The 14,193-nt window shown below is 34.8% G+C and overlaps 1 protein-coding gene across 3 annotated transcripts in view; it reads right to left on the bottom strand.

Moving 5' to 3' along the window:
• Positions 1-14,193, bottom strand: part of LOC145265545 (uncharacterized) — a 188,850-nt gene that overhangs the window by 146,036 nt on the left and 28,621 nt on the right. For all 3 annotated transcript variants that reach the window (XM_080121509.1, XM_080121508.1, XM_080121510.1), the window contains exons 4-5: positions 10,074-11,144; positions 4,418-4,579 (exon numbers count right to left, since the gene is read on the bottom strand). In XM_080121509.1, the coding sequence (XP_079977635.1) occupies positions 4,418-4,579; positions 10,074-11,144 (1,233 nt within the window). The remainder of the gene's footprint in view (positions 1-4,417; positions 4,580-10,073; positions 11,145-14,193) is intronic.

Raw genomic sequence — 14,193 nt, forward strand, 5'->3', positions numbered from 1 at the left:
GAATGCGGAGACTAATACACAGGAGCCACATGAGCGGAGAAGAAGATGCACAAAAATGGAGAAGTATTACATGGAACCAACATTAAAGTTGCATATCTATAAGTTCGCTATCTCTTCCCCCATTCCCTCTCACTGTCCCATAACCTCCTCAAAAAAAAAAAGAAGAGTGATAGCAAATAGGTGAATGGAAAGACCGAGGAGACAGCACTGACCAGATATTCGCTGGACAAGTGCCAATAGAACTGGGACCTTGAGGAAGCTCATTGCCACTCAAATTTCAGTGGATACCAATGACCGCTGCCAGCGAGAAATCAATGGTAAATTACTGCTGCGAGAATTCATATTCATTTGAAAATGTTACTGAAAGAAGTGGAAAGTACTGGACAATCTGGTGAGACTTGTTGTTACTCAGCTTCCAGGGAACATCACAGGTTATTTTCAAGGAGAGATCTTTGATGAACTGTGTGAAAGCTCCTTGTGGGCCAATAATAATAAAAATAATAATAATAATAATAATAATAATAATAATAATAATAATAATAATAATAATAATAATAACAATAATAATAACAATAATAATAATAACAATAATAACAACAATAATAACAACAATAATAATAATAATAACAATAATATTAATAATAACAATAACAATAACAATAATAATAATAATAATAATAATAACAATAACAATAATAATAATAATAATAATAATAATAATAACAATAACAATAATAATAATAATAATAATAACAATAATAACAACAATAAACAATAATAATAACAATAATAACAATAATAACAATAATAATAATAATAATAATAATAATAATAATAATAATAATAATAATAATCACAACTAGAATCTTCAGCTAGGATATCCGAATGGAATTTGGCATGGATAAGTGTGAACTGCTGACTAAGAGAAGAGGAAAACTGAAAGCAATGGAAGATATGATACTACCCAACTAAACGGGGATGAGGGTGCTAGATGAACATGATAACTAAAAATATTTGGGAGTTCTGGAAGTAGACACCATCAAAGTAACCAGAAAATTGGGAAGGAATACCTCAAAAGAACAAAAAAAAACTCATAAAAAATAAGCTATATAGTAGAAACCTAATTAAAGGGCAATGTCACTTATAAGATCCTCTGGACCATTTATAGGTTGGACCAAATAAGAACGGGGGCATCTCGACCAGAAGACTAGGAAACGCATGACTATGCATGATGCACTACGCCCAAAGGATGATACTGATCGAGTCTATGTAAAAAAGAAAGATGGATGAAGAGGGCTGGTTTGTATAAAAGACCGTGTAAATGGCAAAAAAAAAAACAAAAAAAAACGAATTTGAAAAATGCATAATGCAGAAAAAACAAACAAGACAGAAACAGATTAAACTAAGGATTAGACGATAAAAGAAAAATAAGAAGAGAAACAACTACACGGACGATTCATAAGAGTGACAAAAGATGACACTAACGAAAACACTTGGACATGGCTACAAAAAGGAAAGCTAAACAGAGAACCTGGATCCTTAATAACAGCCGCACAAAATAACGCAATTAGAATCAACCACATCAAAGCAAAGAACCGACAACACACAAGAAAACAGAAAATGCAAACTCTGTGGAGAAAGAGACGACACGATAAACCACAGAAGCGAATGAAGCAAACAAACCCATAAAGAATATAAGAATAGACACGAGCAAATGGGAGAGACGGTACACTGGGAATTATGCAGAGAACTGAATCTTGATCACCCAGACAAATGGTACAAGCACAAACCGGCAGCAGTATTTGAAAATGAAAGTCACAAAATCCTATGGGTCATGGATATACAAACGGATAAACCCTTTCAAGCAGGGAGACCAGATGCGATACTAGTTAACAGGAAGGAAAAGTTCTGCCAGATTGTAGATTTTGCTGTTTCAGCAGACCATAGATTGAAGACCTAGGAGATGGAGAAGCGGAGCAAATACATTAAACTGCCAGAGAGCTCAAAGAAATATGGAAGATGGAAAAAGTCAAGATAACACCACTGATTGTAGGAGCGCTAGAAACAATTACCAAAAAACTTTGAAAAAAGAATGAGAGAGATTGAAATCAGAGGCATCGCTGAGAAGATACAACAAGTAACTTGGGCCAAGATCACAGTGTAGTATCTGTTCTGATACTACACTTCACTTTTTTTTGTCTTCGGCCAGTGGAGGAGAAATCCTTCTAGACTTAGACAATTTTTATTTTTATTCTTATCCAGTATATCCCTTTTTTTTGGAGCTGGATTTTCCCCACATTAAAAACCGACCTCGTGGGAAAGCAAGTGAATAGAAATAAAAAGCCTTGAATGCAAAGACTAACGCATGAGCTGCAGGCACAAGTCGAACATACAAAAACTGCTGCAGATGTAAAATGCAAACTGGAACTGTATAATTGTAAGTTAACCTCCCTGCACCCCTGTTTCCCCCCCTCCATTTTTGTGTGTGTGTCACCATAAACTAACGCCACTCTAAATAATCGAGAGGTGTACAGTAGGATGAAAAGACTGAAGAGAAAAAGCACTAGCCAGATCGCTGGATGAATGCAAAGAGAACTGGGACCATGGAGAGGCATATTGCTACCCAAATTCCAATAAAGACCAATGGTCGCCACCTAAAAAAAAAAAATAATAATGGTAAGCGGCTGTTGTGATAACGCAAATTCATCTGGAAATTTCCAGTTCTTGTAATAAATAATTTTACCAAGAATTCTTCATAAATGTTGGTTTCAGTTTCGATTATAGCTGATGGCACTCGAGTAATCTATGTTTTTATAAATAATTTTACCAAAAATTCTTCATAAGTTTTGGTTTCGGTTTTGATTATAGCTGATGGCACTCTAGAAAACTATTTTTTTTTATAAATAATTTTACCATGAATTCATATATATATATATATATATATATATATATATATATATATATATATATATATATATATATATATATAACGTAGATAGCTCGAGCTTTGTTGGTAGATAACATGCATTTTTCTTCCTCTTCTCTCTGATTGCAGACTTTTGATTGAAAATGCCACTCAATTCAAAACTATTCATTGAAATTTCCTATTCTAACCTTATTTTTACAAATCTGCGTCTGTGTTATTATCGCTTGCCAGAGAGAGTAACTTAGTTGGTTCGCGCTGTAAGAAGGTTCCCGAATCGTCTGTTACGTCTGCAGCACGGCAGTCAGCTCTCCAAGTGTTAAACACACTATATAAAATAATAGGCACATACACTTTTAGATCAAGGAATTGATATGTCGTCGACTATATCTGGTTGACAGGTCTTCTGTGTAAGTTCTCAGCGTCATTAACTGTCATTAATTCTCGCCTGAGAATTAATGACACTTAATGACGCTGAGAACTCCATTGAAATTTCGTATATAGGGTATTCAGACATGTATTCATGTATTGGTACGAGGGGGCTCGTCGGATTTTCATCTGTTTGCTAGATGTTTCACGAATGCGCATGCATAAACTGTTCACATGACAAATTCTTTATGTTAAAGCTAAGTAGGTTCAAAACACCCTTTAAAGATCATGTCAAACTGGCCTAATGGTTATCGTACTTAACTCACTGTCTTTAGGGTTTGGTTTCCATCTCAGCCCAAGTATTATCATTTTTTACTTATAAAAACTAAGCTGTTTGGAAAAAAAAAAAACATAATACTCGCATGCACATGTCTCAGTTTTTTTCCATTTTTTTTTTTTCATTTTTAAGGAAGTTGACGTTATATTAATACAGGGGAACGCCGAGTAAATCTTCTAGTATATAAAAATATAAATTTAGTTTAATTCAAGTTTAAAAGGAGAATTTCAAGAACTCGAACACTGAGCTGGTAAAAAGTGCGTCCACCGCCAACTGTATCACACTTCCAACTGGTTATTTCGTTCTCCCATTATGACGGAAACGAGAGAAAATAGAAAACGAGAGAAAAAGAGAAAGCAAGAGGGAGCGAGAGAAAGAGAGAAAGACGAAAAAAGATGCACTCGTACATGTGAATAGAAGCATATATTTGCTATTAAATTTTAACAGATTGTGCTAAAAGTTAACCTGTTTAGCGAAACCGATGTTGATCTGATCTTTTCAACCTCAATTGCATAAACAACATGGTCCGCTGATGTGCGCTGACATTTCGAGACGATAAAAGCATTGGTCTGATTTTACTTGTCTACCCTCGAAAAAAAAAAAGGAAATACGAGTAGAAGGCTTTTAAATGTAGGAAGCTCAACAGCTCCATCATATGAGATTCTTTATTGTTATGCCACATATATGAATATTATTAAATTAAATCACAACCGTATGATAATCGTTTGCCAACACTTACTTGTGATTAGGAATAGAGACAAGTATTCAGAAGAGAAAAAAGCACTTACCATAATTATAATCGTACGAGAAGTTTGCGAATCGCGAATGTTCGCTGACATAAACGATGTCGTCCTCGACCGAATGGAAAGAGGGGCCGGCACAATTGACAGAGGTCAGAACTCCCTTGGGTTGGGTGACGATTTGATGGGGAGAGCCGGTCAGTTCCACTTCTGGGGGAGGACAAAAAAGAGGTCATTGCTGTAGACAAAGTAAACAAGCGTAATCGAGCCAAAAATGCACACACACTTAGAAAATGCCTACTTCCACAAACACCCACCAGTTGTTGCAGGAATAAAGCAGGACTGTGAGATGCACAATCGTCATTTGTTAAACGAGATCACATTAGAGAGAGGGGGGGGGAGAGATTTGAAATAGTTGGTTTAGTTAAGAAAGTTAGGATACTATGCGACATACATAATACGATTTTCCTCGTGACCACCTAGAAAAGAATATGATAATTATGAATATATGATGCAACCAAACCGGTCGGTCACACTGTGGAATACTCGAAAAGTGCAAGTGCTCCCGACGCAATCATCTACCTATATGATTCAAATCTATAAATATAAAAGCGAAAATATATGTATGTATGTATGTATGTGTGTACACTTTTTCTGTGTGTCTACAAAAGGCTTCTTTCAGAGAAGCGGTTGGTTCACAACTTTTTAAAACTTTTTATATCACATACAAATCGTGATATCTCACAGTTAACAATGAAGCTCGCCTGTCTATTTAATTTGGTCGATTTCGGGAAGATAAATATTCAATATTTGTCGCTCGCCGCATGTGGGTTAGTCTTTTTCCGATAACATCTTCGGGGGGGGGGGAAAGCGTTCAGCAGTAAATGAATACTATCCCGCAGTCAAAACTTGACCTCATTTAAAACGGGCACCTGCTAAATCCAAGTAATTAAATAAATTCAAACGTGTTTCCGTTAGCATCTCGCGGTGGGGCAATGGTTAACATCGCACGTTTTTTTTTCACACTTTAATTTACAACTTTGCCTCAAGGGTTCGGATTCGATCCTCATACTTACTTTTTTTTACCCCCCACCCAAAATACCCGGGCAACGCCGGGTACCCCTCGCTAGTACGTCATAAATTGGAGTGTCGTTGCCACATCTAGACACGAGTACCATTGCCACATCGGAGCACTCTATCCTGCATTGACAAAATTCAAAACCAGCATCGAAACCTGGTAGGGGATACCCTTTTCTTTTCCCTACAATCTCTTTCCCAAAGAAGAGATGTTGCAAGCCTGTCTCTGCTATATCATTATTTTCATAGCAATCTGAGATCGTCTGAGCTTCAATCCCTTGCCCTCTTGCCAAACTTTCACGAAAACACGCGTCTAGCTACAACGATTACCAACAATTCCTCTTCCCCTTACCTGCGTCTAAGTCTAAACGAAAATTCCACAAACAAAGCTTCTTTCCTAGATCTGTCCGCCCTTGTAACTATGCTCCGCTGGTTTGCTTTCCAGCTGACTACAATATGATTGTCTTCAAGTCCAATGTAAACAAGTTCTTTTTGAGCTGTCCCCTTAAATAATTCAATTCTACCCAATTCCAACCATTAACGATTAATACACTCGTTACCCCGGTTATCATTGTACACTCAGGCCTTAATAAGTGGTGATTCCACTACAAATAAACACCTGTGGCGATTTTTATATGCACAGTGACATGGAAAATCCATTTACGTTCTTTTGCCGAATTAGGTACAGTTTTTTGCTTGTTTTTTTTTTTGGGTGGGGTTGCAAAATTTTCACTTTTTAGAATTTTACTGGGAATCTTAGTGATGTAAGTGATGATCATAGCAAGAGATTCCATCAGGGTATTTCACCGATGAAGAAACGTTTTAAAGAGAAAATGGCGTTTTGGCAGACTATTGCTGAAATATAAAATGGGGAATGACAATCAACATAGGAGGGTTAAAAGGACAAATGTTGTTTCAACAGAGAATTCTGTGTTTTTCATTCATAACCAATAACAATAAAATATGATTTATAAGAAATGAAAACGGTGCTTAATCCAGGAAAGTAAAAGTTCAAAATTGGTATTGGGATCCTTTTCTTAAAACGAAACAGATCTTATGTGACATGAACTTTTTTTTTACATGAGGGTCACCACTTATCAAGGCCCAGGAGCCACTCGGGGATAAGGGTTATTGTGTATACACTAATCAGTGGGATAGTATCGTAGTAATACTTAGTATTGGGGATTTGATAAGGTGTCAATACTTAAGGGGGCGGTTCATCAGGAATTTGTTTGTGTTGGACTTGAAGACATCCAAGTTGAATTCGGGGGGTAGGGGGGAACAGGCATGCGGCAGAGAGTTCTACAGCCGTGCAGTTCTAAGAAAGAATATTTGTTCATGGAATCTACGTTTTGATTTAGGCACGGATAAAGAGTGGGGAAAATTTTTTAAACCTGAAATTTGTTGCACAGAGCTGTTTGTCGATCCAATAAATTAATAGTTTAAAAAAGGTAAAAAAAGTTCTTTCAGTCTTGGACTGACTATGGATACCCACCGTAGGGGTGCCTGCGCGTGAAATCTTTGTGGCAAGAGGTGCACAATCTCCAACCACACCTCTCCTGATTCTACATTGTTAAATACCAGTGGCAAGTGGAGTATATATATATATATATATATATATATATATATATATATATATATATATATATATATATATATATATATATATAATAAATATTACAATTAAACTTAACAAAATGATCCAAGATGGTAAAATTAAAGTATATTATAAATATTAAAGAATTAATATTTATAAAGTTATCTCAGCCAGATGTAAAAGGTCGATAAAACCAAATAGGAAATAGAGCTTATAATACGAGCAAACAGTTAATAAAACATGTTACGAAACACTTTGAAATGAGTTAAAAGCATATTTAATCTGAAAAGGAAACACTAGATAAGTGGATAGTCCTTAATCCGCGGAGTTTCGAAGAAATACTTTCCTTCTCATCAGAGGGTAGGAAGTAAGATCTTTGACTTACTTGTTGTTTCATCAAATACTTTTGCATGCAAAATCCGATCCCGCATTTTGCTAATTCCTACCCTCTGATGAGAAGGAAAGTATTTCTTCGAAACTCCGCGGATTAAGGGCTATCCACTTATCTAGTATTTCCTTTTCAGATTAAATGTTTTTAACTCATTTCAAAGTGTTTTTTAGCAAATTAACTGTTTGCTCGTATATATATATATATATATATATATATATATATATATATATATATATATATATATATATATATATATATTGAGTAAAATGATTGATAATTTATAATTAAAATTAAAGATAAAATTGGTTTCACAAGGAAGAACAAACAAAATCAATAAATTGTACGATCTTTTCGGAAACGATGTTTTTATTGAGACAGACAATACGTTTTGGACAATAATTTTATCATTTGATTTCATAAAACAAAGTCTCCTCATCAGCAAAAAGTGTAGGTGGGGGGTTAAAGACACCAAAAATAAAACTAGCATTTTTTAAAGTAAGGTAGATATGTCTGGAAAATATTAAAATATAAAGAAAAGCAGTTAGTTATTTTGATGTTGATCAACAAAGTAAGATAAAATAAAATAAAATCGGATGGAAAAGTAAGGTTAAGAGGGAATATCTTTAATATTTCTAATTAAAATATATATACATTTTATTCGTCCGCCTTTAAAGTCCGTAAGTATCATCGTCAATGCATTCATTAGGATGTTAAATGTAGTTTATGAATGGTTGAAAATGTTGATATATACAAATTTCAAATATATCCAGGCTTAAGCTATTCAAATTTAGGAACTAATGAACTCAACGAGGTTGTTAGATAGTGCTCGCTAACAAGAGCATTTTTTTTTATTTATTAGAAGGCAAACAGTTACCTTTTGTCGCTACAAACAGCCATCTGTTTCAGTCAATGAGACTTCATCAGGCGACGCCGAATCATCTGACGCCCTCAGATGATTCAAGGCCGCCTGATGAAGTCTCATTGACTGAAACAGATGGCTGTTTATAGCTTCTTTATCTTATAATAAATAAAAAAAAGTTAAGTCGCGAGCACATACAGCGCCTAGAATTCCCAAATGGTCACCCATCAGGCATTAACCAGGCTCAGCGTTGCTTAACCTCGGCGATCTGACGAGAACCGGCGTGTCAACGCGATAATGCCGTATATTAATGGTTTCAATATTATCAATTTATCCCTAAACATATCTCAACTATGAAGAAGATGATAATTATTTGACGACTAGTTACATGATTAATATAGTCATTGATATACAACAGATATTACCACACACACGCGCAAACACACACGCGCGCACACACAACACGTGATTGACAGATTTGATAAGTCATTGTTTCAACAACAAACTTTGTGAAGGTACGACATTTCTACTCTGCATACTTAAACAATAGAGAAACAGACCGCTTACGATGTCCATCTCCGATTAGATGTGTTCATTTCTCAATTAAGAAATCGAAATGCATTCTGATTCATTTTATTTGACGTTATCCTGTCTATCAAACCTATCCTTATTCTGGTACATTCTTTTCCAGAGCCCCCATGCCTTTAGAATTCCCTCCCTGCTCTTTGTTTCCCTTACCACACCAACATGTAAAAATTTAAATGTAAAGCAAACAAACATGTTGTTTTCCAACTCCCTCGTTAGTGGAGAGTCATTCTTGTAATAGAAAAATAGACACAAAAAGGGATGACAAAAAGAATAACACTATAGTAGAAAAAAAATTATCCAATTGCAAATATTAAATATATTTGTCACAAACAAAAACTAGCAGCACCAATTTAGTTTAAAGTTTTGGATTGTAAAGAAGTCCAGGTAAAAAAAAAAAAATGGTAACATTAATCCAGATAGGATACGCAGAGTGTACTTCCCTTCTCATATCAAAAGGAAAGGCCATGATTTAAAAATTTGAAGAGATTACATATACAGAAAACTACTTTTTGTTTTGCGTATTCATTTACTTGATTGCTAATGCACTTACTGATCCGCGCTATTTTTTAAATCGTATTTCCAAGTTTAATTAAAGTTTTATAATATGTGTTTTTATTCAATTGTAAGGTTAAAGTACAGAATAGGTACAAAACACCCTCCCCATGTTAAGAATAGCTTTTAAAATAATGATGTCATTATTTCGGCACGGATCAATAAATGCATGAGTACCCGTATATCTTACGGCGATTCTGCTACACGATTGGATCGTTTTTCACGTCTCTGGCTATAAATATAATCGTCAAAATCTTTGCCATCATACCCGAATATTTTGCTGAATAAATAATGGCAAATTACCACATTGCTTGTCCCTATAAATCTGGCCCCTATCATAGTATCCCCGTATGCTTTCCTGGCTATATACCTTGTTTGGAACGAACAAAAGTAAAATTTTATGAAAAAATATTATTGGATGTTAGATCTCGAAAACAGTTGATACCAATATTATATACATTTGGCACCGTCTTTGATTTGGTCAGTAAAGATTTTCCCCTATAATTCTGGCCCCTATCATAGTAACTCCTCATTGTTTACTGGCTGTATACCTTGTTTGGGACGAACAAAAGTGAAATTTACAAAAATAATCATTATTAGATGTTAAATATTGAAAACAGCTAATACCAATATGACTTACGTTTGGTACCGTCTTCGGATTGGTCAGCAAAGATTTGTACTAATATAATTCCAATTTGAACTTCATTCTCTAACCATGATCTTTGAAACGTCCACTTCGAGTCGGAACTGGTTAGTTGTTCGGGTGGAATCCGGCAAATCAACAGACCGTTGACCACTAGGTGAATGGCGCATTTGCTGGTCACGTTTCCACTAATTTCTTCTGGTGTAATATTTACATTTCCTGAAAACTCTTCTGCGATGCCGGGCACTAAAAAAGTTGGCGCGACCGGTTGTATCTTTGCGTCACCGAAAAGATTTTTGTTGATGTTGCTCATAATGGCAAACCTACAGGGTCCAGGGGGTCCAAAGGCACGAAGATGGTTGCTCTTAGGGTCGACTTTAAAATCCCATTGTTCCCTATGAATACAGCCTTCCCCATAACTGTCGCTTACCGGATACACCTTAGCTGTTAGGGAGGAGAGGAAAACAAGGTATAAGGAAGCCGACGTGGCATCTTCGTGGCCACAAGAGTGCGAACATAGAACAAGCACAGAGGCGTGTTTGCCGTTTGGATACACGTTTAATATCGTAGTCCCTGCAGAACCATCGTAGTTCTCACTAAAGTATGACATTGCTTGACCACTCACATCTGTTGTAGGACGATGGTTCTTCCGATTGTGATAGACGGTGTACACCGAGTCAATTCCCCCTCTGATATAAAGGTAACCGCTGTTATCGACCGTAAACTCCCAGATATCTTCGCCCTTGATGAAGGTTCGCTCAAAGGCGTTGCCTTTGTGACCACTGCGGATGAGATAGACGGCGCCGACCGGTTCAGAGTCTTTCATGGCGCTGCAAAGAACCAGAGTGGCACCACCACCGTGCATTCCGTCTCGGTTACCGTTGACATTGAGATGGAGCAGGTTCGGCTCTTCAGAATTCTCGAAACCCTTAATGAGGTAACCGTGTCCAAGATGGCCGTATTTGATTTGATTGGTGAGAAACATTACATGGTTCGTCCCAAAAAGACAATCCAAAATCAAATTTCCGTTTTCGTCTGTCAGAAAACTCGTTGCGGGACCAAAATGGCCTGAAATGAAATAAAATAGGGGGGAAAAATCAGACATGTATTAATAGAAATCATTGCACGAGGAATAAATCATTTAAAGAATAAAGAACGAGAGTAACAATATTAGTATGTAAAAATAATGTTTAAAACGACTGTTCTACATTAGGCTAGAGTAAGAATAATTGGAAATTTCAGTTAGAAGTTAAAGACTAGAATTAGAGTTACGTATATAGTAAGTTGCGTCATGGTAGGAAGAGACGTGGAAAAGAAGCGAAATATATGTTATTGGATGTTTGGGAATAGACGTCTTTTTTTGAAGCTCTATCTTTGTTGACCTTCCCCCGGAGAAGCGCTGAGGACAGTCTTATATTAATATGTATTTTAACAGTGCTATAAAATATATCACGGGAAAATTCAATATACAACCCAGAGTAAATAATGGAATGAGAGTTGTTCTTTTGATTTGCTTCCATTGGTTTTACAGCCACAATAAAGAGTGAGTAAAAGATCAACATCATCACGACGACAGGTACTGTAACTGTAATAGCAACCGCGATTACAGACAAAGACAACAACAGCAGCAGCGACACCTTGCAGTTTACGAATTTTAATCCGTTTTTGGTTATAAGCTCAGTGCTGAATGGTGCAAGCATTACATTTCCCTTCTGTTTAACTTATCAGTGGCCATCTTTTAGTCGAATTAAGTCTGCGACAGAGTTGATAAAAAGAGTTAACACACGGCTACTCTTTCCTTAGTCAAGACATGGTACCGACATTAACTTCAGGTGGTACACACCAACACTCAAACTTTCCCTTAGGACGCAACAGAACCCATCTCCCGAGACTTTAGCCCTAAGTTCGATCTCGTCAAGGAGATATCAAACCCATCATGGCTACCGCCAGACTGACTTCAACACCTGTGTATGGTGCACACACATGAACTCTTTTCTCCTCAAACAGGACTTCATAAGCTTTCTTCTGTTCAGACTTATTATTATTATTATTATTATTATTATTATTATTATTATTATTATTATTATTATTATTATTATTATTATTATCATCATCATTATTATTATTATTATTATTATCATCATCATTATTATTATTATTATTATTATTATTATTATTATTATTATTATTATTATTATTAACATTCTCCTCCTTTCTATTCCTCCTTTACTTAACGAAAATGATCAACCTCATCATGGCTACCGCCAGACTGACTTCAACACCTGTGTATGGTGCACACACATGAACTCTTTTCTCCTTAAACAGGACTTCATAATCTTTCTTCTGTTCAGACTTCTTCTTCTTCTTCTTCTTCTTCTTCTTCTTCTTCTTCTTCTTCTTATTATTATTATTATTATTAACATTCTCCTCCTTTACTTAACGAAAATGATCAATAAAGTTGCTATAAATGTTAGAATGAGACTCCATCTTTCTATTGAATATCACTACTACAGAAAGACGCCATTATCAATGAATCTGCGGCCACGAGACAACAGTTGTTTCTTGTCACTGATACAACGCCGATCAACTATTTCGGTCATGATTCATGGTAAAGTTACGCAGGGTGTAGTGTCACAAATCTATATAAATAAAACACACATAGCGCTTTAAAAAATAATACATCGAAAATCCAGCTTGTGCTGATCCATTTAGAGTCTTAGACCGGGATGACTCTCAAAATCATTTAAAGATTTTAAAGTTAGTCTCGATTTTTTCACGCAAGTCCTTTCTCTGTCGGCAAAATGGAATTTATTAAATCATTGGACTTGCTCGAAGATACATTTTAATCGTTCCCATATCCCCTCCATCTTATTTAAACATACATTATATATATATATATATATATATATATATATATATATATATATATATATATATATATATATATATATATTTTATATATATATATATAATATATATATATATATATTATATATATATATATATAATATATATATATATATATATTATATATATATATATTATATATATATATATATATATATATATATATATATATATATATATATATATATTATTTTACATGAATTTCCATTCACTTTTTACTCGTATATCCCCGAGCGAGTATTTGCTCTTTCGTGATAATTTAATTCGTTTTTGCAGTTCTGTGTTATATCAATGATTAACTCTTGATGAGTTTGTTGGCGATTGTTTCGGGTATTATTTTTAAAGCGCTATATAAGTTTTGTGCCTTTAAAAAGTTATATAAATAAAACAGTAGATTTATGTGTGGGTCCCAATAGATAACGATAAATCACGACATCTGCAACTGAGTATATTTTGTTTGCCGCCATTTTATTTTGATATGTACTAATGTGACCCTTGTCAAAATTCAAGTTTACTCGTTCAAGCAATACCTACTAACGGAAGGTCCATATAGAAAATGATTACACCAACAGTCCTCCGTGAGTTTACTGCCCTTTACGCCTACAAGATATGTTCTAAAATTCATTAAGATTAGCTAGTTAGTTCTATGCTACAAATATATAAAACATAATGCGGGGAATTATTTAGAAAATCAAACGAAGAACGGCAGAAACGAACAGCGAAAGGGAAAATTATATATATATATATATATATATATATATATATATATATATATATATATATATATATATATATATATATATATATATATATATACGATTGGATCGTTTTTCACGTCTCTGGCTATAAATATAATCGTCAAAATCTTTGCCATCATACCCGAATAGTTTGCCAAATAAATAATGGCAAACTACCACATTGCTTGTCCCTATAAATCTGACCCCTATCATAGTATCCCCGTACGCTTTCCTAGCTATATACCTTGTTTGGAACGAACAAAGGTAAAACTTCACGAAAAAATATTATTGGATGTTAGATCTCGAAAACAGTTGATACCAATATTATATACGTTTGGCACCGTCTTTGATTTGGTCAGTAAATATTTGCCCTATAATTCTGGCCCCTATCACAGTAACTCCTTATTGTTTACTGGCTGTATACCTTGTTTGGGACGAACAAAAGTGAAATTTACAAAAAATAATCATTATTA

Source organism: Euprymna scolopes, chromosome 40 (assembly GCF_053919585.1).
Source record: "Euprymna scolopes isolate OS-2025 chromosome 40, ASM5391958v1, whole genome shotgun sequence".
NCBI classification, from domain to species: domain Eukaryota; kingdom Metazoa; phylum Mollusca; class Cephalopoda; order Sepiida; family Sepiolidae; genus Euprymna; species Euprymna scolopes.